Source organism: Elephas maximus, chromosome 11 (assembly GCF_024166365.1).
Source record: "Elephas maximus indicus isolate mEleMax1 chromosome 11, mEleMax1 primary haplotype, whole genome shotgun sequence".
Taxonomy (NCBI): domain Eukaryota; kingdom Metazoa; phylum Chordata; class Mammalia; order Proboscidea; family Elephantidae; genus Elephas; species Elephas maximus.
The window spans coordinates 95,002,166-95,027,202 of NC_064829.1; the positions used below are offsets into that span (position 1 = coordinate 95,002,166).

At 43.7% G+C, this 25,037-nt stretch overlaps 3 protein-coding genes across 5 annotated transcripts in view; all 3 read right to left on the bottom strand.

Moving 5' to 3' along the window:
• Positions 1–3,081, bottom strand: part of LOC126086060 (zinc finger protein 350-like) — a 31,471-nt gene extending 28,390 nt beyond the window's left edge. The window contains exon 1 of one of the 2 annotated variants that reach the window (XM_049902101.1): positions 2,700–3,081. The gene's annotated coding sequence lies outside the window, so the exon portion shown is untranslated. Of the gene's footprint in view, positions 1–2,670 lie in introns of both variants that reach the window. The other variant, XM_049902100.1, reaches the window with a different exon arrangement.
• LOC126086050 (zinc finger protein 613-like) overlaps positions 1–25,037 on the bottom strand; it is a 167,393-nt gene that overhangs the window by 94,433 nt on the left and 47,923 nt on the right. The window contains exon 1 of one of the 2 annotated variants that reach the window (XM_049902077.1): positions 18,300–18,322. The exons of the other annotated variant lie outside the window; for it this stretch is intronic. The gene's annotated coding sequence lies outside the window, so the exon portion shown is untranslated. Of the gene's footprint in view, positions 1–18,299; positions 18,323–25,037 lie in introns of those variants that run through there. 2 annotated transcript variants of the gene reach the window in all.
• The window catches only part of LOC126086036 (zinc finger protein 350-like), a 319,021-nt gene continuing 306,691 nt past the window's right edge, over positions 12,708–25,037 (bottom strand). The window contains exons 3-5 of the mRNA XM_049902014.1: positions 18,674–18,800; positions 18,300–18,395; positions 12,708–16,410 (exon numbers count right to left, since the gene is read on the bottom strand). Coding sequence (XP_049757971.1) covers positions 15,053–16,410; positions 18,300–18,395; positions 18,674–18,800 — 1,581 coding nt within the window. The 3' untranslated portion in view covers positions 12,708–15,052. The remainder of the gene's footprint in view (positions 16,411–18,299; positions 18,396–18,673; positions 18,801–25,037) is intronic.

Here is a 25,037-nt window from a genome sequence, read left to right on the forward strand (position 1 = left end):
AAGGTGTACAGTACCCTAACAAGGGGACTGGTCAGTTTTGCCATCGCTCTAACCTTAAAATGAGCCATCCTAGAGGCTGACAAGGGGAACTCACTACCACCAAAAGAAGAGATGGGAGCGGAGCACATCCTTTGGGCCCAGAGTCCCTGCACTGGGAACCTCCTAGACCCAGGAGACAGGGAAAAAGAGCTCTAAAACAGAAGACAGTTAAAGATAATGGCAAGAAGCAGCAGCAGAGGCAGCAGAACCAGAAGACCCACAAGAGATGGCTCAGTGGGCTTCTCAGCCTTCAGGCAGAAGGCTTGCTGGCAAAGGGAGATGCCTCTGAGCACTTGGCAGAGCTAGACTTGCTGACCCACGGAGCTAAAAGCTCTATCACTTGCCTGAGAAGGCCTCGAGCAGGGCCCAGTGGCAGAGGGTTAGAATAAGCTGTCTTGATTAAGAATGGTATTCTGAATTGTTCCTGTTACTTTTAATTTGATCCTGATCCTGAGTTGTATCCTGTTACTTCCCTGATAAACCCCATAATTGTGAGTTTGGTTCATGAGTTCTGTATGGCCACTGAAATGAATTACCAAACTCAGCAGAGAAGTAGAGAGTGCCGTGGGAGGGTCAGTTGGTGTCAGAACTGGTCAAAACGTTGGTGAGAGGAGGTATATCTTACCTCCATATCACAGGGATCAGTCTTGGGTGGCTGATGCTGATAATGATTTTCCTTCTCCCTTGTGAAGTTAGAGGAGATCAAGGTCAGACACCTGCCCCGCCATGCCATTTTTACATATGGTCTGTGAGGTTTGTGTGTCCATTGCAGAGGATTATGGAACCCAGAAGAGAAGGAGAGAATGTCATGGGAGGGACGGCTGGTGTCAGTCTGCTAAAAAGGTTGGAGGGCAGAGGTATGTCTGACCTTCACCTCATGGGAATCAGCTTTAGGTTAATCCAGGTCATTATCCTCCCTGAAGTTAGACACGTTCTGATGCTACTACTATGACTTGACCATTTTTACAGATAAATAATTAACAAAATAGAGATTCTATCATCAAACCATAAAGCATGTATGTATGTGAAGCTTTTCGGGCCCTAAGGTCTCTGTCACAGATTGATAACAACTGCTGCATATTGGTTTCTCTATCTGTACTTAGCCAATCCATGAAATAGAGGTGAAAAGACATATGATTATCTAAATCAGAGCTTTCAAACTATTGCCCAGGGATCATACATCCTCTGTCCCAGCAGCCAAGATTTCAACCTCAATCCAACCACCAGCCAGGGGTCCTGGGCTTCGAAAGCTTCAGGTCTCACAAGCCTCTCTGTACCAGGCACAGCCACCCCATGCCCATATTAATGCAAAACCTGGACCAGATACCCCAAACGATGTCCATTCCCTGTCCCGCCCCAACATCAATGAGCCTCATATGAAATCCCAAACCTGAACCAGACACCGCATCCAAGATAAACACGACTTCCACCCCTTAGAAACAGAGAGGTCCACAAAGACTCCATACCCTGACAGTTGGGTCACCCTTAATCATTATACAAACATGCTTACCTCAAGCTCATGCCTGTTATATAAATGTTCAAACTCAAGGCATAAATTTCAACTACTCATTGCAGTACGCTGAGACTTTTCCCAGAGCTATTTTTCAGAGCTGCATAAAGTTTATGCCATGTGTCCTGGGTAAAGTCAAACCATACTCAAGAAATGATGCTGTTGTTAGTTGCCATTGAGTCATGGTGACCTCATGTGTGACATAGAAAAACTATGCTCCATAGGGTTTTCTTGGCAGTAATCTTTATGCAAACAATGGAATGCTACTGAGGAACTGCCTGTCTAAGGTAGGAAAAAAAGCAGCCATAAACAATAAGGAATACGGAGAAGGAAGACGGAAGAAAAACTGATGCCTTTGAATTACGGTGTTGGTGAAAAATACTGAATACACCATGAACCTGCGAGAAAAATGAACAAATCTGTCTTGGAAAAAGTAAAGCCAGAATGCTCCATAGAAGAGAGGACGGCGAGACTTTGTCTGACATACTTTGGACATGTTATCAGGAGGGATCAGTCCCTGGAGAAGGACATCACGCTTGGTAGAGGGTCAGTGAAAAAGAGAAAGACCCTCGACAGAGATGGATTGACACAGTGGCTGCAACAATAGGCTCTAACGTAGCAACGATTGTTGAGGATGGCATAGGACCGGGCACTGTTTATTTCTGTCGTACATGGGGTCGCTGTGTGTTGGAACGACTCAATGGCAGGCACCTAACAACAATTTAAGACGTAAGAGACTGGTTTATATCATTCTGACATTCAAATGTTGCTGACACAGTCAGTCGAAGCCAACTAATCATAAATCGATACCCATACTAACCAATGAATTCTTTCGCCGTTTTTATAATCCTTCCCGCCAAATTTAAGACTTCTCGCTTAACTAATCCTTCGGAGCTTGTTAGCGCTTCCTAACTTTCTTAAAACATTTTTCTTCGCCCCCAGCAACGAGCTTCGTGCCAATCTGCTAGCGGATTATCCACTTAAGAAGCCCTGTTTAAAGAATTTTGCATTTAAGCTTTTCTACACCCCAGAGGCACCGGACTCCCAACTGCTTGCCCCAAGCACCTCCATCCCGGCGCTCCCCTCACTACACCACGTCCACGCACCCCGCCCCCCCTCACCTTGTTCCAAGAACAAAACACACACTGACTTGTTTTCTTCCTGAACCACGAAGAGTTCCGAAACCTTGCACTTCCGTAAACAGCTCCTACTTTTCGACCCCTGGCCCAGAAACCTCGTCCACCTACGGCGGCCGGCGAGGGTCTGCAGTTTTTGACGGACGGCGAACAATTGGATTTCTGGCATTGCCGTAGGAAGTAATATGTCTGCGCCTTTCTCGCCGTGTCTCTCTGGAGTCGGCCATATCTGAATACCTGCCGTACAGAAGGCTAAGTGGCCCTTGTTTTATGCCAGGAGCCAGGGACCACCTGGAAGCCGAAAAACCGTGAAAACTGTCCGGTTTCCTGGCTCCTCAGCCCTTGCGGAAATTGGATAGATTTTCAGAGACTCGAGATTCACAAGGAAATTATGGACCGGATTAAGTTGCTTTCAAAGGGCTGGGCAGAGACTATGGCCACGCCCATTTACAATTTTTTTTTTTTTTAAAGTCTGGAAACGTACAAGTGTGAATTCAAGTGTCTGTACAGCAGCCAACGCGCTCCTGGGGAAGAAAAATGCAACAACAAAAAGCCGTTAAGGGACAACCCCGGAAAGCTTCTGAAGGAAAACGACGTGCAGGAAGCAGCTTTTAAAGACACAAAAAGGTTTGGAGAAGCTGGTACGGTATGAGAGTGGCCGACACAGAGGAGGAGAAAGAGCAGGTGGAATGAGCCTAGGTTATACTTGAGACAGAGGCATAGGGGAGAGGCTGTCCGTTTTTGGAACACGTAAGTTCCTCTTTGGGAATCCTCCCAGTCATCACCTAATGCATCTCCTTTTTTATGCTGACCCTAATTTGTATTCATTTGTTAAATCTGTAATAGTAAGTATAGCACTTTCCGTGACTTCTGTGAGTCAGTCCATTGCATTACTTAACCCAAAGGAGTAGGTGGAGCCAGCAGGTAAGGAGTGAGGGAGCCCATAGGCACTCCAGAGCTTGCCGTGGGAATCCTGAAGGGGGAAGGGAGACCTCAAATTCGTAGCTATCAGTTTGAAAGTGTGGCCGTCATGTGGATTCCCAGACTATGGCTAGCGTCTGCCTATTTGGCAGTCTGAAGGGCTGTGTACTTTTAACTTGTGAGATTCGACTTAACTCTGGGTGGATGTCGTTGCTGATAGGTGCCATTAAGTCGATTTGGACACATAGTGACCCCATGTGACAGGAGAACTGCCCCGTAGGGTTTTATTGGCTATAGTCTTTATGGGAGCAGATTGCCAGGTCTTTCTCCAGCAGGCCCAATGGGTGGGTTCAACCCGTCAACCTTTGTTTAGCAGGAGCTGGTATCAGAACTTAACAGAGAAGTGAAAAATTGGGTATTGTGATAATATTTTTTATTTGATATTGATTTGATTTGAGATTTCCATACAAAATGCACCCCAAACAACACTTGTTGTTTGTTAGGTGCTGTCAAGTTGGTTCCGATTCATAGTCACCCTATGCACAACAGAAGGAAACACTGCCCAGTCCAGAGCCATCCTTACAATCGTTGTTATGCTTGAGCTCATTGTTGCAGCCACTGTGTCAATCCACCTCATTGAGGGTCTTCCTCTTTTCCGCTGACCCTGTACTCTGCCAAGCATGATGTCCTTCTCTAGGGACTGATCCCTCCTGACAACATGTCCAAAGTATGTAAGATGCTGCGTAACGACACTTAGTAAGTGAATAATTCATTTTATAAGGATCTGCACAAAGCTAATTCCTATGAGGTGGAAGTTAAAGACGTCCCAAAAGTCCAGCTTCTCCAAGCTGCAGTATCACTCCATCCTCTCTAACATCAACTACTCCCCATCCCCTCAGTGCTCTCCCTCTGGTATTTAGGTTTGGTAATTTGCTGCTGTGTCTCACAGAACTCACAAACCATACTTACAGTTAAGTGGTTTATTAGGGAAGTAACAGGGTGCAACTTGGGATCAGGAATTTCTCAAAAGTAACAGAACAACTCAGGATACAGTTCTTGATCAGGACAGCTTCTTCTTGCCCTCTGCTGCTGGGCCCTACTCGGGGCCTTCTGCTGCCAGCATCTGCTCATGGACTTCTCTGGCAAGTGTTACAGCCCTTAGCTCCATGATCAGTAAGCCCCACTGCAGCCGTCCTGCGCTGGTGTCCTGGTTCCTGCCATCTTGCACTACTATCGCTTTTGCTACTGCTGCACTGCCATCTCTTGCTGTCTTCCATGTTATGGGTCCTTGTCTCCATGTCTCTCTTTAAGCCTAGCGGGATGGCAAAACTGGCCAATCCCCTTGTTAGGGTTCCATACACCTTATTTGCATGGTCCCATCCCCAAAGGTTTCCATGCCCCTTATTTGCATTATTAGCAATGCTGTCCAATCCCCTTGGTGGGCCACAAGCACCTTTTTTTGCATAGTCCCACCCAATCATTTAGTAGTAGTCACAAGGCCATGCACAGCCAAAAGCCCTATCTATATACCCACTCCTCGTTTATTGACATAGGTAGTACACGTAGGTCTTGGTTCAAATTACATCTGTCCAGAAAGTCTTTCTCTGAAAATTGTTACTAAAGCAGCTCCTCCATTACTATCTCCTCACTTCCTAGGATTTATTTTTCTTCATAGCACTTATCAGTTCTAGACATTATATTTTCTACTATTTGTCTCCCTTGGTATAACACAAGGTCCATAAAGGCTGTCACTTTGCCTCTTTTGTTCATTGATGTATCCCCAGTGTGTAAAAGAATAGTTAGTACAGTGATAGTGCTTTACAATATTTCTGAAGGATAAAATTACCCACTAACCCAGGATTTCAGACTGAATTCTGAGACAGCCATGGCATGGCAAATGTCCATCTTATTTCCTATAAGTAGAACTCACTGTAACTTTATATCTGTGAGTTAATGAATAACAATTTGTTGTCCTTGGTTTCTGAGACAACTCTTGGAAATTTTCTTGAGTAATTGCAGTGCTATGGAGCATTTTTATGTGGCCTCTCTCTCCACGGTCTTGTAACTCCCACCAAATGACTGGGTGGGACTATGCAAGTGAGGTGCTTGTAACCCAACAAAAAATTGGATAGCTAGCTAATAATGCAAATAAGGTGCATGGAACCGTTGTGGAAATGGAACCATGCAAATAAGGTGTATGAAACACTAATGAGGTGCAGTGTCATGGATCACTTTTATATGACCTTTCTCATCATGGTCTTGTAACTCCCACTAAATGACTGGCAGACTATGCAAATGAGGTGCTTGTGGCCCACCAGAAGAGATGGATGGATGGTTAATAATGTAAATAAGGTACATAGCACCCTTGTGGGAGTGGGGCCATGCAAATAAGGCATATGGAACCCTATCAAGGAGACTGGTCAGTTTTGCCATCCCCCTAGGCTTAAAATGAGCCATCCCAGAGGTGGAAAGGGGAAGAGGGGATCTCTACCACTAAGAAGAGACAAGAGTGAAGTGCATCCTTTGGGTCCAGGATCCCTGTGCTGAGAACCTTCTCAACCAGGACAGAGTGAGAGAGCTGTAACACCAGCGATGGTAAGAGACAGCAAGAAGGAGGGGCAGATAAACGGCCAGTGCAGAGGTGGCAGAACCAGGAAGGTGGCAGAACCAGGAGACTGGCAGGAGACATTGTGGTGGGCTTCCCAGCCCATAAAGCTAGAAAGCTGAGTGCCTTCGGGCAGGAGGCTTGTTGGCAGAATGAGGTGCCTCCAGGCACTTGTCAGCAGAGCTAGGCTTCCTGACCCACGGAGCTAGACAGCTGTGCACCTGCGGGCTGAGGCTTACTGGCAGAATGGAATGCTTCTGGGCACTTATTGGTAGAGCTAAAAGAGCTTTGTAACACTTGCCCAAGCAGGGCAGAGGCCAGGCCGGCCCAAGGGGCCTGAGGGGCTGAGGGTCAGAGAGATGCCTGCCTTCCACATGGCTGAGAAGAAGCTGTCCTGAGCAGAGAACTGTATCCTTAGTGTTCCTGAACCTGAATTATAACCCCATTACTTCCCTAATAAACCCTGTGTCTTAGGCTGGGTTCTCTAGAGAAGCAAAATCAGTAAAGCGTGTAGGTAGATAGGTGGGTGGGTAGGTGGATAGGTAGGTAGGTAGGGAGAGAAATAGATATATATACCAAAAAAAAAAAAAAAACCCCATGGCCGTCAAGTCAATTCTGACTCATAACGACCCTATAGGACAGAGTAGAACTGCCCCTAGGGTTGCCCAGGAGTGGCTGGTGGATTCAAACTGTCAGCCTTTTGGTTAGCAGCTGGTCTCTTAACCACTGAGAGATTTACATTAAGGAAATAGCTCACATAGTTGTAGAGGCTGGAACATGGCTCAAGCTGGAGGCTTCTCCTGATTCACGTAGCCACAGGGGCTGGCAAACCCAAGATTGGCAACTCAGACAATAGGGCTCTGACTCACAGGCTGTGAAGACCAATGAACCCCAAGATCGCCAGGCAAGACAGAAGGTAAGCTACTACCTCAGGTCCCAAGAACTGGAGGTCAGACGAACAGGAGCCAGCTGCAGGATCCAGTGTGACCAAAAGCCCTCAAGACTTGCCAGAAAGTCCGCTTATATTTGATGCAGAACACACCCCCAAGGGAACTCCCTTTCAACTGATTGGCTACTCACAGCAGATTCCATCATGGAGGTGATCATGTTATATCAAATCTCATCATGGAGTGATCACATCACTGCCAAACTACATCATAACTGCCAAACCACTGAGAATCGGTCCAGCCAAGTTGACGCACAACCTTAATGATCATACCCCATAACTGAGTATGGCCTGTGAGTTCTGTGTGGCCATTGTAACAAATTATCAAACCAAGCAGAGAAGTAGAGAGTGCTGTGGGAGGGATGGTTCGTGTCAGAATTGGTAAAGATGGTGGAGAGAGGAGGCATGTCTGACCTCCGTCTCATAGGAATCAACCTTCCACAGTTGACCGTGATTCTTCTGGCCCCTTGTGAAGTTAGAGCAAGTCAGACGCGTCCATCACGCCATTTTTACAGGATGGGATAGGTCAGTTTTGCCATCTAGTTGGGCTAAAAATGAGCCACCCCAGAGGCGAACAAGGGGAACCTCACCACCAAGAAAAAGAAGAGACGAGAGTGAAATATGTTCTTTGGATCCAGGGTCCCTGCACTGAGAACTTACTAGACCTAGGAGATGAGAGTTGTAACATCGGAGATGGCAAAAAACGGTGAGAAGCAGCAGCAGCAGTACCAGGAGACTGGCTCAAAATGGGGTAGTGGGCATCCCGGCCCATGGAGTAAGGTAGTTACAGTGGGTATGCTGACCCATGGAGTGAGAGAGCTGAATTCCTTTGGGCAGGAGGTTTCCTAGTGGAGTGGTGTGACTCCGGGCACTTGTCATCAGAACTAGGCTTACCAACTGCCAAGGCTTGCTGACGGCGTGAGGTGTCCCTGGGCCCTTATTGGTGGAGCTAAAGAGCTCTGTAACACTTGCCCGAGCAGGACAGAGACCAGCTGAGGGGCCAAGAGGTTGAGGGCCAGAGAGAGGCCTGCCTGCGAGCGTGGCCAAGGAACTGTCCTGACCAAAGAACTGTATCCTGAGTCATTCCTGATCCTGGCTTGTAACCTGTTATTTCCCTAATAAACCTCGTAACTGTGACTATAATCTGTGAGTTGTGTGTGGCCATTGCAATGAATTATCGAACCCAGCAGAGAAGTAGAATGCCGTGGGAAGGACAGCGGGGTCAGAATTGGTAAAAAGTTTGAAGAGAGGAAGTATATCTGACCCCAACCTCATAAGAATCACCTTTGGACTGATGCTGATGGTGATTCTTTGTCCCCTTTGTGAAGTTAGAGGAGGTTAGGTGCCCCCACCATGCCATTGTTACAGTAATTGAGGTGCTTTTTGTTATGTAGGATTACAGACTATACCTGAGGATTTGTGCTAATGAATAGGGCTTTGCCAAGCCAGAAGGAGCACCGTGTGGCTGACCTCAGGAAGAGAGGGCGGCATGATTCAATCAATCATACCTATGCAAAAAAGTGAGGCCTTAATCATGACTATGTAATAAAGCCAGTAAAGACTCCGGACATAGAAACTGTATGGGTTTCCTGGTTGGTGAAAGATATCCATGCATGTGAAATGGATGTGCATCCCTTTTTGGGGAATGGAAGCTGCCGTTGGCGCCCAAACCTTGTCCTCTTCGTTTGTATCCTTTTTGCTATAATAAAGCTGTAATTGTTTAAGTGTAGCATTTTCTGTGAGTCATTCCATGGAATTAACCCACTACCCACTGCCGTTGAGTCGATTCCAACTCATAGTGATCCTATAGGACAGAGTAGAACTGCCCAATAGTTTCCAAGGAGCACCTGGCGGATTCCAACTGCCGACCTCTTGGTTAGCAGCCGTAGCACTTAACCGCTATGCCACCAGCATTTCCACCATGGAATTGTCACCCCTAAAAGAAATTGTGGGGGTCAGAATCTAGGGGCCCCAGGGAAACTCCCGAGTTTGTGGTTGGTATCCTGAAGGGGTAGAAGAAACCCCCAAATTCATGGTCAGCAGGTTAGAAGTTAGGATGTTATGTGGATTCCCAAACATGAAGCTGGCATCAGCCTGTTTGGCAGTCCGAAGGACAGTGTCTTTTTAACTTGTGAGATCTGATCTGGCTCTGGGTGGATAGGGTCAGAGAAAAAAATGCTGCATGGGCAGCTGGTGTCAGAGCTGAACAAGGTAGGGAAGATGCAGGATTTGCTTGATCCTCATAGTGGGATTTCATTTATGATGATTTTCACCATCTACACAATATTATTATGGGATTAAAAGGAAAAACTCTAGATAGAGACAAGAGACAGTTCATGAGTCCCATTCACAGCAAAGTCAGAAAAAATGATAAAGAGAAATCACATCACAACTGAGCAGATTACAGAGAACCTGTAGTCTTTGAAATGGTGGCAGCTCTCAACAGTAATGTCTTAGGCTGGGTTCTCTAGAGGAGCAAAACCAGAGAAGCATATATATAAATATATAGAGACTGATTTCAAGAAAATGGCTCATGCAGTTGTGGAGATTGGCAAGTCCCAAATCCATAGTTACCTGGAGGCTTCTCCTGACTCACATGGTAATGGGCTGACGAACCCATAATCTGCAGGTCAGGAGGCAGGCCACTGTCTCACAGGGTTGTGGGAGCTGGCGAATCCAAAATCTGCAGGTCAGGTGGCAGGATGCTGATAAGATGAATGCAGGATCAAATACAGGATCAAGAGAGCGAGCTTTGCCAGAACATCCATATATATTAGATGCGGGCCACACCCCCAAGGGAACTCCCCTTTTAACTGATTGCCTGCTCACATCAGGTCACAAAATGGAGGATAATTACATAATGTCTGCCAAACTGAGAATCATGGCCTAGCCAAGTTGACGCATAACTATCACAGGTGATATGAGGGTTTATTTCTAAGACAACCCAAAAAGATTTTATCCTCTCCCATCTCATATACTGGCCTCCATTCTTAGAAGACTAAGCTTCTTCTCTTTTTGTTTGACTTATTCTGGGAATTTTTTTCCTTTTATGCCCTGCCCCTATAATATTCAGTGATTGCATCTCTCTAATCACTCAGGAAATGTTTCTGGGAGACAATTCCATTCCTTAAACTGCCTTCCAATTGCTCATTCACTTCAATGACAAAATACTCTTTGATTATTTCATTGGCTCATACATTTTTAAAAAAATCAATAGTTAAGTATCTTTGTGCTGAGAAATGTAAAATAATGTAAACCTGTACTCTCCAATTTAACTTTCTAGGATCCTGAAAATGATAGTGATTTCTCTGAGTATACAATTTCCAGCCATGCAAAGTGCTACAAAGTTTTGCACATTGTCTGTATTGTCCAATTTGGTAGGCATTAGTCACACATTGTAAAAAAGGTGTGGCAGAATGCCATCTGATCTCCTCCAACTTCACAACGGGGAAGGGGAATCAAGATGAACAGCCCAAGGCTGATTCCCGTGAGAAAAAGGAAAAACATACCTCCACCATCCAACCTCTTTACCAATTCTGGCACCAACCATATCTTCCACAGCACCCTCTACTCTCTGCTGAGTTCAATAATTTGTTGCAATGGCCACACAACTCACAGACCACACCCTGGAGTTTATTAAGGAAGTAACAGGTACCAATTCAGGTTCAGGAACACTCAGGATACAGTTCCTTAATCAGGACAGCCTCTTCTCAGCCGTGACAGCAGGCATGCCTCTCTCTGGCGTCTTGACCTCTGCCCTGCTTGGACAACTGTTACAAAGCTCTTTTAGTTCTGCCAATAAGTGCCTGAGGCACCCCATTCTGCCAGTAAGCCTTGGCCCGAAGGCATTCAGCTTTAGCTCCATATGTCGGCAAACCTAGCTCCACAAAGTGCCCAGAGCACCCTACTCCATCAGCAGGCCTCCTGCCTGAAGGCAGTCAGCTTTTTCACTCTGTGGGCTAGGAAGCCACTGCACTATCTTCTGCCAGCCTCCTGCCTCCGCTGCTATCATTTTTCTGCCACAGTTTCTCACCGTCTTCTGTGTTACAGCTCTCTCTCTCTGTCTCTGTCTCTCCCTCTCAATCTCCTGATTCCAGAAGCTTCTCTGCACAGGGATCCTGGATCCAAAGGATGCACTCCACTCCTGGCTTTTCTTCTTGGTGGTGAGATCCTCTGTTCCTGCCTGTGGGATGGCTCATTTTAAGCCTACTGGGATGGCAAAACTGACTAATCCCCTCTTTAGGGTTCCATATACTTTATTTGCATGGTCCTACTGCGACAAGGGTGCCTTGCACCTTATTTACATTATTAGCAAGCTATCTAGCCCTCTTGGTGGGCCACAGACACCTCATTTGCATAGTCCCACCCAGGCATTTGGTGGAAGTTACAAAGATTATGGCCAGAGGACCATATTAAGTAATTCACTGCACCACAAGGGAAAAAAAATACCTCAAAATCTTTGCTTTTCCAAAAAACCAAAGCAAAAGGCCACATAAAGGAACTCATTGCACTACTCGGGGTGTTCACTCTGACTTTAAAATATATTCTCTATGTAATTTTGTCCTTAAAAGAATGTTGTATAAATGTGATCATCAGTGTGTAACATTTTTAGATAGGCAGATTAGTGGGTTGCCAGGGGTTAGGGAGGTGGAGAAGGTGGGAAGTAGGTGAGGCTATAAAAGGGTGAAATGAGGGATTCTGTGATGGAACTGTTATGTATCCTTGTTTTAATGATAAAATATATATATCACCAAAAATTTGCTATTTCAAGAACCCCTGAGGGAGCAGGAGTGCAGAGGATACAGACCTCAAATTCTCATAAAAAGACCAGACTTAATGGTCTGACTGAGACTAGAAGGACCCCGGAGGTCACGGTCCCCAGACTTTCTGTTAGCTCAAGACAGGAACCACTCCCAAAGCCAACTCTTCAGACAGGGATTGGACTGGACTATGGGATAGGAAATGATACTGGTGACGAGTGAGCATCTTGGATCAAGTAGACACACGAGACTATGTGGGCAGCTCCTGTCTGGAGGGGAGATGAGAGGGCAGAGGGGGTCAGAAGCTGGCCAAATGGACACGAAAATAGAGAGTGGAGGGCAGGAGTGTGCTGTCTCATTAGGGGGAGAGCAACTAGGAGTATGCAGCAAGGTGTATATAAGTTTTTGTATGAGACTGACTTGACTTCACTTAAAGCACAATAAAAAAATTTTTTTTTAATTTGCTGTTTCAATGTGTCTTAGGTGTAAAATTCACTGCACACGTGGCTATTGAACACATGAAATGTGGCTAGTGCAACTAAGGAACTTAATTTTAGATTTATTTAATTTTTTTTAACTTTCAAATTGAAATACAAAAACTATCCAGGAATTTATAAACTACTTAAAGAAATAAGTCATGGGTATTAAAAAAATAATTTCTTTCCTAGGATGCTTAAATACCAATAAGGGAGTCCTTATCACAAAAAAAAAAAAAAAAAAAAAAAATTTTTTTTTTTTTTTAATCACAAGAATCCATGGGCGGTACAGATTGTTAAGGCACTCAACTGATAACTAAAAGCCCAACCAAAAGCAGCTTGGTAGAATGGCCTGGTGACTTGCTTTATAAAATCAGCCATGGAAAACTCTTATCGAGCACAGTTCTACTCTCATACATGAGATCACCACGAGTTGGAATCAACTTGATGGCAACTGATTTTTTTAATAAAATATTACCATAAGAACTTTTTAGGATTTTTCTCATTCCTAAAAATTCTAACTAAACCCCCTGTATCAATTAGTCCATGTCTGTTTCACCTGATGTGGATATTGCATCCTCTGACTAGATCAACTGAAATGTCAAAACTCCACTTAAATTATAATCCAGCTAACTCAGTGCTCTCCCCAAGAGGGCATGGAATTTTCCTTTATTAACTACTTCATCCTCACCTACTGGAATGGGACCATGTGACCCAGGAAGCATGTGACAAATATTCATTACATTAATGAATAGACTCAATGTAAGTCTATTGTTTCCTAGGTCCTTCTGCATAATATGAAGTTCTAAAACTTTATGGTGGATATTCTGGTTTTCAGTTAATCCTTCACACTGATCTGGGGAAAGTAAACTAACATGTATGTGCTTCAAATACCACCAGTCAAATATTGCCCCTTTCCAACCAACCAAGGACCTCCTAAGTGGTTTTTTATTTACAGCAACATTCCAGATACTGATTATCTTTTGTTTTAAAAATTCACATTACTTATTTGCTCCACTGAGATTAACTCAGACTTTTCTTTGTTTAATTGATACAGTAGACCAATTGATGTGTATGTGTTCAGATTAACATCAGATTATATCTATATTAAATTAGGATAACTTCATGAATAACTTTGACTATGAGAAACAGCATAAACCATCAAGTTGGTTCTAATGAGGCAGAGATTAAATATATTCCCACTTTCCAACTTCTCCATTACATCTGACACCAGCCATCCCACAACTCTATATATACTGAGTTCAATAATTCATTGAAATTCTAGCAGAGCTCACAGAAACACCGTACCTGAGATAGCAACTTTAATATAACAGAGAAGAATACAAACAGAGAAAGATATAAACAAAGGATGTGAACAGAGAAACATATAGTGTGAGGTGTGGGAGGGGTACAGCACAGAGCCATACCATCTCAAAGGGGACCCGCTTACCCTCCCAAGAACATATATTCACTCACATTAATCAGGAAACTTTCAACCAGGAAACTGTGGTCAGGACCTGGACAGCTCCCTACTAGCTGTCAATGAGGACCAAGATAGCTGTTTTCCAGGTGAGCTCTTTTTCAATCACTTCTTCCTACAGGGCTTTATTGTCATGCAGTGCTGTTTCCCTTGCTTGGGGCTCCAGCTTGGGTCAGTCCCTTTCTGTGGAAGGCCAGTTCAGCGCCACACACTTCTTGTACTCTGGGCCCTGTGCGCTGCTGCTTCTGTCTGGGCCAGGCCTATGCTTTCTACTTGGGTGCTGGTATATGTGCTCGCTTGAGGTGTCAGGCTCTGTACTGTCATTCTAGTCCCACGTCCCACGAAGCAGCAGCTACTGTCACTTGTGCTGTCTCTCTCTCCATGGCTCCTCTTCACCAGCTCTGCTCTTGTAGCTGACTGGCTCCAGCTCTCAACTAGCAGCTTCAAGATAGCTCCACTCATGCCACAGTCACTCTTCTCCCATCTTAGCTTTCATCAACACGGCTCTTTGCTCTATGCTGGCTCAGCATCCACTTACACTTGTCTCCACCGCTTATGGCAGTTACAGCCACTCCACCGTCCACAACTCTAAGCATGTTACACCTCTTTCATCCAAGCCTGGGATGGTTTCTGGCACGGTGCTTCTATGTTCTAATGGACCCGCCAACCCTCTCAGCTCTCAGCAAGAAGTCCCAAAAACCCTCTGTGTTTCCGTCCATTATGTAAGTCATTACTCATACTCCTTGTCGGTTACAAGTTAGGGTCCTCTCCTAGCCACACCAGAGCCCGACCAAACTTCAACTACCCAGGAAATGTGAATAAACTCATGCTCTGTGAATTACTTGGCAAAGGTATCTTGTGTTAGCTTTCTTGTCATTACACTGTCAATTACTAGGTGAGGTGGGGCCACCTAGACAGAACAGACAAAAGTAACAAACGATAAAGGGTAGAAAACAACTCTGGGTATCTCCTAAGTTATTTATCCAAGAATCAAGGGCAAAAGGCCACATAAAGGAACTCACTGTACCACAGATATCAATGCAATATTTACACAGGATGAGCCTATCAGGCTTTCCCAGTGTCTGCATTCATATGATTTCCATCTGGAAATCATATAATGAGGTATCAGCTAGAAAGTTTTGCTCAACCCTTTCCACACTGAATGTTTTTGAGCTTATCCTATGAGTTTTCTGTGACATAATAAAGGACATAATTGATCACTGAAGGTACTACCACATTCACTGCATTCATAAGGTTTCTCTCCTGTACAAATTCTCTGGTATCTCCTGAGTGTTCACATCTGGCAGCAGGCTGCCCCACCAGGACTATGTTCCTATCTGGTAGGACCTCGCTGATGTTTACTGATGTCTGAGCTGCCATGGAAGGTATTTGCATAGTCACTTTATTAACAGGGTTTTTGTCTTGCATGAGATCACTGGTATGTGATGAGCTGTGACTCACTGCAGAAGGGTCTTCCACCTTGACTGCATCTACATGTTTCTCCCTTGTGTGTATTCTTTTATGTTTAACAAGGCAGGACATGTAAGCAAAAGTTTTTCCACACTCTGTGCAGCCATACGGTCTCTCTCCTGTATGAGTTCTTTGATGTACAATTAGCTTTTGCTTTGTGGCAAAGGCTTTCCCACATTCACTGCATTGAAAAGGTTTCTCTCCTGTGTGAATTCTTTGATGTTTAATGAGACCTGACTTCTGAGAACAAGATTTTCCACATTCACTGCAAACAAATGGCGTCTTTCCTGTGTGAAATCTTCGATGTGCTATGAGACATGTCTTCTGGATGAAGCCTTTTCCACAATCACTGCATGTATATGGTTTCTCACCTGTATGAATTCGTTGATGAACAATGAGATTTCCCTTCTGGATAAAGCCTTTTCCACATTCACTGCATGTATAGGGTTTTTCTCCTGTATGAGTTTTCTGATGTATATTTAGCCGTGATTTCTTAAGAAAGGCTTTCCCACATTCTGTGCATTCATAAGGTTTTTCTCCTGTATGAGTTCTCTGATGTTCAGTTAGCATAAACTTTCTGGAGAAGGCTTTCCCACATAGACTGCATCTATGGGGTTTTTCTCCTGTGTGAATGATCTGATGATCAGTTAGCCAAGACTTCTTGATGAAGGCTTTTCCACATTCACTGCATACATGCAATTTTTCTATTTTGTGAGTTTTCTTATGCTTAATGATTTGGGACTTCATGCTGTTGGATTTTTGACTCTCAGAGAATTTAATTTCTGTATGAAATTGTTCATGGTTAGTATGGCAAAAGGCTTTTTCATCTCTATTAAGCTCAGCAGAGTTCTTTATTTCATAGCTTCTGCTGTGGTTGATTAAAGATAAATTTGATTTTGCAGTTTTTCCAAGTAAGTCAAATATACCATCATTTCGATGTAAAGTAAAATGACTTTTTTGCCAATTAAAAATATTTTCATATGCATTATATTCATGGCAGCTTTCCATTCTATTCACCCTTTCATTTTGCGACTGCCCAGGCAGATGATCATTAACTTTCCAAATTTCTAGGAAAGAAGAAAACAATGAATTCTTGCATTATCTTGATTTGGAATAAAGCTATTTTAAAAATATTTGGATGTGAAGTGGATCTTTAGTTAAAATCATATGCTGTGAGTGTATATAAACTCCACGTGAAATGTTCCTTGCACACTGGTAAAAACACAATAATATAAACAAAGCAAATGGTAAAAGGAATTAGTGTAGAAACAAGGTTAAATAATACATAACAAACAAATACAGATTTGACTGGTTCCTAAATAAGGCCTTGTAAAACATGCAGAGAGCGTAAAACCCAAGCAAGACACTGTGAACAGCAGACTAGAGAGGTAGGAAAGCCACCTTATCCAAACTGCTGAAAAATAGATTCATTCCACAAATCCTTATTGAATGACAACTATGTACCAGGCATAGTGCTACTGTTGGGGATACATAAACATATGCCTTATGTTTGTGTAGCCTATATTCTAGTTGGGTAAAACCATCTGAAAAAAAAAAAAAAAAGGAAGCAGAGTTTACAATTAAAGTGACCCAAACAAATTGGGTCTTTACCCTCAGTTCCTGGGCCATAACTCTAAACCCTTTGAATGTGTTGAGTAATTGAGGCACCTTTGTTATCAACAGATAACATTAGACATGACATATAAATATATTAGACATGACAGCTAATGAAGTGATGAAGGTAAGAGCTGGTAAGGCCAGAAAGACCACTCTGTGATATCTGCTGATCTCAGAGGAAGTAAATTGATTTGATCTATTATGCCTAGACAATGAGTCCACAATAAGTGTTCTGGACACAAAAGTCCTATGAGGTTCCTGTTTGGTGAAGGATAGCGATGTAAGTAAAAGGGCAGCATAGCCCTTTTTGGGACATGGAAGCTTCACATTGGGAACATAAGCAGACTTTGCCCTATGCATCTCCTCATTTGTATCCTTTTGCTATCTTAGAACTGTAATCATATAAATCAAATATATGGATGTGATCTCAGAAGAGATGCTGGTGTTGTTCCGACTCATAGTGACAATATAGGAAAGAACAGAACTGCCCCATAGGGTTTTTTTAGGCTGTAATCTCTATGGGAGCAGATCGCAAGGTCTTTTTTCCCACAGAGTGACTGGTGGGTTCAAACTGCCAATCTTTTTACTAGCAGCTGAGTGCTTTAACCATTGTGTCTCCAGGAATCCTTCAAAGACATAGAGGGGTGTATTTTTCTCTAAACTGCAATGAAGAAAAAGAGGTCTCACACAGGGAGAGCTACACGTAGAAGCACTCTGTTATGGATTGAATTGTGTCCCCCAAAATGTGTGTCAACTTGGCTAGCCCATGATTTCCAGTAGTGTGTGGTCATCCACCATTTTGTGATCTGATGTGATTATGCTATGTGTTGTAAATCCTAACCTCTATGATGTTAATGAGGCAGGATTAGAGGCAGTTGTGTTAATGATGCAGGACTCAATCTATTGGATTAGGTTGTATTGTCAGTCAATCTTTTTTGAGATATAAAAAAGAAGTAATCAGAGAGGAGGGGGGCCTCATTACCCCCAAGCAAGAAGACCCAGGAGCAGGGCACATCCTTTGGACCAAAGGTCCCTGTGCTGAGAAGCTCCCAGACCAAGTACAGATTGGTGACAAGAACTTTCCCCCAGAGCCAACGAAGAGAGAAAGCCTTCCCCTGGAGCTGGCACCCTGAATTTGGACTTCTAGCCTCCTAAACTGTGAAAGAATAAACTTCTCCTTGTTAAAGTCATCCACTTGTGGTATTTCTGTTATAGCAGCACTAGACAATTAAGACACACTCTTACATATTTTCAGATACTCTTTATAGCTGTGATCCCCCTTCTGGCTAGACTGTAACTTCCACAGCTTTCCACCCCTTGCTGGTACTTGCTTGCTTACCTGAAAAGGTTCGACTATGGATTTCATCTTGTACAGTCCATAGCTGTTCTCCTCTTCTCAACTTGCATGGTGCATTTGGTTTATTAACTTGATACCCTGTCCATGGAAAATGATAAAAGACTCAGACATAACAAATTGGCCTTGTGTTTGTAAAGAACGCAGAAAATTACATTTGAGACAAAAGAATTTTCACAAGTAAAAAGTGAAGATTTTTCCCTCAGAAGCAGGGAAAATATACCCACTGATCTAGAGCCAGATAGTGGACTGAGAATACACCATTTAAGAGCAGCACGGATACTCCCAATTTAAGTATCTGAGAAAGTAAAAGCCACTGACAAGGTGCCCTTTGAGTGACACCAGAGAGCTGTCCTCACCCACAGACACCAGGTTGTTATAGTTCTCCAACATCACGTCCTGGTACAGGTCCTTTTGAGCAGGGAGCAGGAGCTGCCATTCCTCCCAGCTGAACTCCACAGCCACATCGTTGAATGTCAGTGATTCCTGTAATAACAAGGTCCCATTTAATAAAGTGATTTCCTTTTGATGGTATGGTTGAAAAGTGAAGATAGTTGTTTTACTTATTTTCTCTATATATGTGCATCTATATACCTGTTGTTTTTTAAATACCTTGTAGAAGAAGAAAAATCCTCACAAAATATTCTGTCATTATGCGTTCCATCATCCATTCATTCATCAAACTAGAAGTTTTTATAATGTGTAGCAGTTGCAGTTAAGTCCTCTTGGTAACCTGGAAATATCTCACATTCATATATGTGTGTGTGTATTTGGCCACTGATTTGCTAAATGATGAATATGTTAGTGAAACTCATGGACTAAAACATGTCCCTACATTCAACATGAGCTTTCACAGCCAATATCAGAAACTACAGGGGAACTTCAGATGTCAGAATTATTAGGAAACTACATGTTTATTAGGTTGTGTGAAAATGGCATGGGGGCAGCATCTGACCTCCTCCAACTCCACAAGGGGGAAGGAGACTCGAGATCAACAGCCCAAGGCTGATTCCTATGAGGCAAGGCTCAGACATGCCTCCTCTCTCCACCATCTTTACCAATTCCGACACCAACCCTCCCTCCCGTGACACTTTCTACATCCCTGCTGGGTTTGGTAATTCGTTGGAATAGCCACACAGGACTCACAGACCATACTCACGATTATGGGATTTATTAGGGAAGTAACGTGTTACAATTCAGGCTCAGAAACACTCAAAGATACAATTCTTCCATTAGGACACCCTCTTCCCAGCCATGCTTGCAGGCACACCTCTAACTAGCCCTCAGTTTCTCTGCCCAAAAGCATTCAGCTTTCTCACTCCATGGGCCAGGAAGTCCACTACACCATTTCCTGTGGGTCTCTCCTGCTGGTCTCTGCTGCCTTCAGTGTCATATCTCTTTCTCTCTCTGTCTCCTAGTTCCAGGAGCTTCTCAGTACAGGGATCCCAGGTCCAAAGCCTCCCGGGTATTCTTCCTTGGTGGTGGTGGAATCTTCTTTTTCCTGCCTCTGGGGTGGTTCATTTCAATTCCAGCAGGATGGAAAAACTGACCAATCCCTTTGGTAGGACACAATTACCAAATCTGCACAGTCCTGCCCAATCATTTGGGTGGAAGTTACAAGACCACGGCTAGAAAGGCCACACAAAAGTAATCCACGGTGCCGCAGTTTGAAAGGAATAAAAGAAAGTATCAAAAATGTTTAAAGAACAATAGTATAAAAGATAATTAGGACCATTTACCAAAAACACCAAATCCGTTGCCATCAAGTTGATTTCAACTCAGCAGCACTATAGGACAGAGTAGAACTGTCCCACAGGGTTTCGAAGGAACAGATAGATTCGCACTGCCAACCTTTTGGTTAGCAGCTGTAGCTCTTAACCACTGCGCCACCAGGGATGCAAAAACAATTTAGGAAAAATACATCTAATACACATGCACAAATACACACATACATATATAAATACACACAATGTATGTATATTAACAGACAGGTTAACAACATATTAAATACACTAAACAGATAATTAGTAAAGTGTAATGTATAACTGATGAAATTTACCCAAAATGTAGCACAGGGAGAATGTAAAGAAGAGGTCAGAAAACATGGTAGAGTGAGAATGTCTAATATATGCCTATGCATAAAATGAAAAAGAGAGTAAGGGATAAACAATATCTAAATCTAACTACATGCTCAAAAATAATTTTTTACTAAGACTTGCAGAAGGCAGATTGTAAGATAGTCCAATGATTGTTTTACATCGAAAATATTTATCTTTATATGAATTTATTTTTACCTTTCAAGATAATTGTATTTATGTTTAGTTGTAAGAAATACAGAATGAGCACATATACCATTCACCCAGTTTCTTCCAATGTTAACATCTGCATAGCCATACAAATAGTAAAATAAAATAACCAGGAAATTGACATTGTCACAATAAATCCACCTTATTTAAAGATTACATAAACTTATTTGTACGTGTTCATGTTTTTAGAGCTCTATGCAATTTTATCGCATCTGTAGATTCATGTGACCACTATAATTAAAAAGGGTGCTGCAGTGCAATTGATCACTTTTGTGTGGCCTTTCTTGCCATGGGCCCACAAATCACTTGGGTAGAACTGCGCAAATAAGGTAATTGTGCCCAACCAAGGGGACCGGTCAGTTCTGCCATCCCGCTGAGCTTGAAATGAGCCAACTCAGAGGCAGCAAAGAGAAGGACCCACTACCATAACGGGAGAACAGTCAGGAGTGGAGAGCACATCCTTTGGACCTGGGATCCCTGTGCTGAGAAGCTCCTGAAACCAGGAGATGCCGGGGGGAAGGGGTGTGTGCAAAGTGAGTTCTCAAGAAATGGTGGCAGAGAAACGACGGCAGGAGATGGCACGGTGGGCTTCCCAGTCCATGGAGCAAGAAAGCTGAGTGCCGTTGGGCAAGAGGCTTGTTAGCAGAGTAAGGTGCCTCTGGGCACTTATTTGCAGAGCTAAAAGAGCTTTTTAACATTTGCCTGAGCAGGGCAGAGGCAGAGGGCGAGAAAGACATGCCTGCGAGTACGACTGAGAAGAGGCTGCCCTGATGGAAGAACTGTATCCTGGGTGTTGCTGAGCCTCAACTGTAACCTGCTACCTTCCCTAATAAACACCACAATCATGAGTATTGTTGTGAGTTCAGCGTGGCCATTGTAACGAACTGTCAAGCCCAGCAGAGAAGTAGAGAATGCCATGGGAACAATGGCTGGGGTCAGAATTGGTAAAGATGGTGGAGAAAGGAGACATGTCTGACCTCTACCTCATAGGAATCAACCTTGGGCTGTTGGTCTTGATTCTCTTTCCCCTTTGTGAAGTTAAAGGAGGTCAGACACCACCCCCATGCCATGTTTAAAGGCACATATCATGGCGAATGTAGTTAATGTCACTGAATTGTATACCTAAGACATGTTGAAACAGCATTTTTTTTTTATATTTATTTTACCACAAACATAAAAAAAAAAAATACAAAAGTAACACCAACAGGATCCTTCATGGTACCCTTTTACAGCCTCAGCCACTTCCCTCCCTCCCCTCCTATCTAACCCCAGGCAACCCGCTAATCGTCTTATTTCAAAAGGTTATACACTGTATGTGGTAAAATAAGTTTGTGTGGTCTTTTGCCTTGGTTTTTCAGAAAAAAACAGCTTGAGAGATTTTTTTCCCTAAGCCCTGAGGAGTAACCTTCTGTAAAAATAGTGTGGGAGTGGCGTCTGACCTCGTCTAACTTGACAAGGGGGAAGGAGAATCAAGACCAGCAACCCAAGGCTGATTCCTCTGAGGCAGAGGTCAGACATGTCTCCTTTCTCCGCCATCTTTACCAATTCTGACACCAACCATCCCTCCCACAGCACTCTCTACTTCTCTGTTGGGTTTGATTAAATCATTGCAATGGTCAAACAGAACTCACAGACAATATTCATGATTATGGAGTTTATTAGGGAAGTACCAAAACCAAACCAAACCCAGTGCCGTTGAGTCGATTCTGACTCATAGCAACCCTACAGGACAGAGTAGAACTGCCCCATAGAGTTTCCAAGGAGTGCCTGGCGGATTCGAACTGCCGACTCTTTGGTTAGCAGCTGTAACACTTAACCACTATGCCACCAGGGTTCCCATTAGGGAAGTAACAGGTTACAATTCAGGTTCAGAAATGCTGAGGATACACCTGTTCCATCAGGGCAGCTTCCTAGCTGTGCCATGGGCACACCTCTCTCTGGCCCCTTGGCCTCTACCTTTTTTGCTCCATGGGCCAGGAAACTCACTGCACCATCCTGATGGTCTCTCCTGCCACCACTTCTTGCCATCTTCAGTGTTACAGATCTCTCTGTTTCCTGGTTCCAGGAGCTTCTCAGCAAAGGGATTCTGGGTCCAAAGGACACGTTCCGCTCTTGGTTCTCCTTCCTTGCTGGTGATGGGATCTTTCTCTCTTTTCCCTGAGGTGGTTCATTTCAGGCCTAGCAGGATGGCAAATCTGACCAATCCCCTTAGTAGGTCACAATTATCCTATTTGTACAGCCCCACCCAATTACTTGGGTGTGAGTTACAAGACCATGGTGAGAGAGGCCACAAAAAAGAGATCAATCTCACCATACCTTTGCCTTAGTTTTGTATCCCAGAGGGTTTGGTACTCTTGTCCAGGTTGATTGACATTTCCTGGGCAAGCTGTAAACTACTTTTGTCTGGCCTTGGGTTGCAGCCTGCTCTGTGATTGGCATGTACTTTGCAGGGATTTGTTCAATAGACTATATGCAAATGAAGTATATGAGGCCTACCAAAAGGAGACTGGTCAGTTCATGGCCTGGATGGGAGGGCCACACTGTGAAGCTGATGAGGAGTTTATAGATGTAAGCAGCAAACCTCACAGAGGTTTTTCAGATGGAAAGAAGCAAGAAGAGAAACAGCAGGAGTAAGTGGAAGGAAGAAGAGAGATGAAATAAGCAGAGAGGCAAGGAACCTCCTAAAAGAGCTGTTAACATGGGTCAAGGGCTATAACACTGAAGACAGTGAGAAACCCACAAAGGCCCAGTGGCAGAGCCAATGATGACAGGCCCAGAAGGGGTCCAGCAGCAGAGCCGGCAACAACATACGGCAGGGCCAAGAGGAGCCTGTCCTGGGGGCCCAGAAGGATATGTCCTGAGAGAGTCAAGAGGAGCCTGAACTAAAGGGGCCATGAAGAACCTATGCTCAGGGGGACAAGAGGAGGCCTGTCCTCAGGGGACTGAGAGGGGGCTTGCATGGTCAAGAGGAGCTGCAAGAGCTGTCCTGCACTGAAGAAAGACATGCTTCTTGATCCTGATTCCAGGTTGCTACTTCCTTAAAAAAACACTTAACTGTTAAGTATAGTCTGTGAGTTCTGTGCAGCTATTGTAATGGATTATCGAACCCACAAGAGGAGTACAGATTGCCATGGGAGGAACAGCTGGTGTCAGAACTAGTAAAAAGGCTGGAGAGTGGAAGTATGTCTGACCTTCACCTCATACAGCTCAGCCTTGAGCCAGCCTTGATTTCCATTACCTATTTTTTTTTTACTCTGAAGTTAGACAGTTTCTGATGCTCGTCTACTCCCACCATTTAAAACTGTATAATTACATTTACAATGACAAAATTATAAAGAATACATTTACAAGTTAGAGTCATATGTGTACATATTCATATATATACATATGTGTATGTATGCGTGTGCCTTAGTCATCTAGTGCTGCTGTAACAGAAATACCACAAGTGGATGGGGCTAACAGAAGTTTATTCTCTCACAGTCTAGTAGGGTAGAAGTTCAAATTCAGGGTGTCAGCCCCAGTGGAAGGCTTTCTCTGTCGGCTCTGGAGGAAGGTCCTTGTCGTCAATCTTCCCCTGGTATAGATTCTCCGCACAGGAACCCTGGGTCCAAAGGACAAGCTCTGCTCCCAGTGCTTCTTCTTTGGTGGTATGAGGTCCCCATGCCTCTCTGCTCACTTTTCTCTTCTATATCTCAAAAAAGATTGGTTTAAGACACAACCCAATCTTGCAGATCTCATCAACATAACTGCCACTAATCCATCGCATTAACATCATAATGATGGGATTTACAAAGCATAGGAAAATCACACCAGATGACAAAATGGAGGACAATTCAATCCATGACAGTGTGTATTTGGCCATCAACTTGCTAAGTGCTGCTAAACAAGCTAATGCCATTTGGAGAATAAAACATGTTTCTAATTTCAACATGAGCCTCCACGGCCGATATAAGGTATCCCCTGCTTTTTCAAAGTTCGCTTTACACCACTTGGCTTTTATGAAAGGCCTACATCAGAGCCTGTTTTCAGTAACTGAAAGAAATTCAACAAGGATTTTCACTTTGCAGTGCAGTGAATTACTTAATACGGCACTTCTAGCCATAGTCCTTGTAACTTCCACACAATGATTGAGTGGGACCATGCAATAAGGTGTTTGTGGCCCACCAAGGTGAATGGATAGCTTGCTGTGAATGCAAATAAGGTGTATGGAACCTGATGGTTAGTTATGTGTCAACTAGACTGGGCCATGATTTTCAGTGGTTTGGCAGTTACATATTGATGTCATTTGGCAGTTATATAATATAATCATCCACTTTGTGGTCTGATGTAATTGTCTCTTATTTTGTGATCTGATGTAATTATCCTCCATTTTGTGATGTGTTGTAAATCCTAGCCTTTATGTCTGTGGCTATGATTT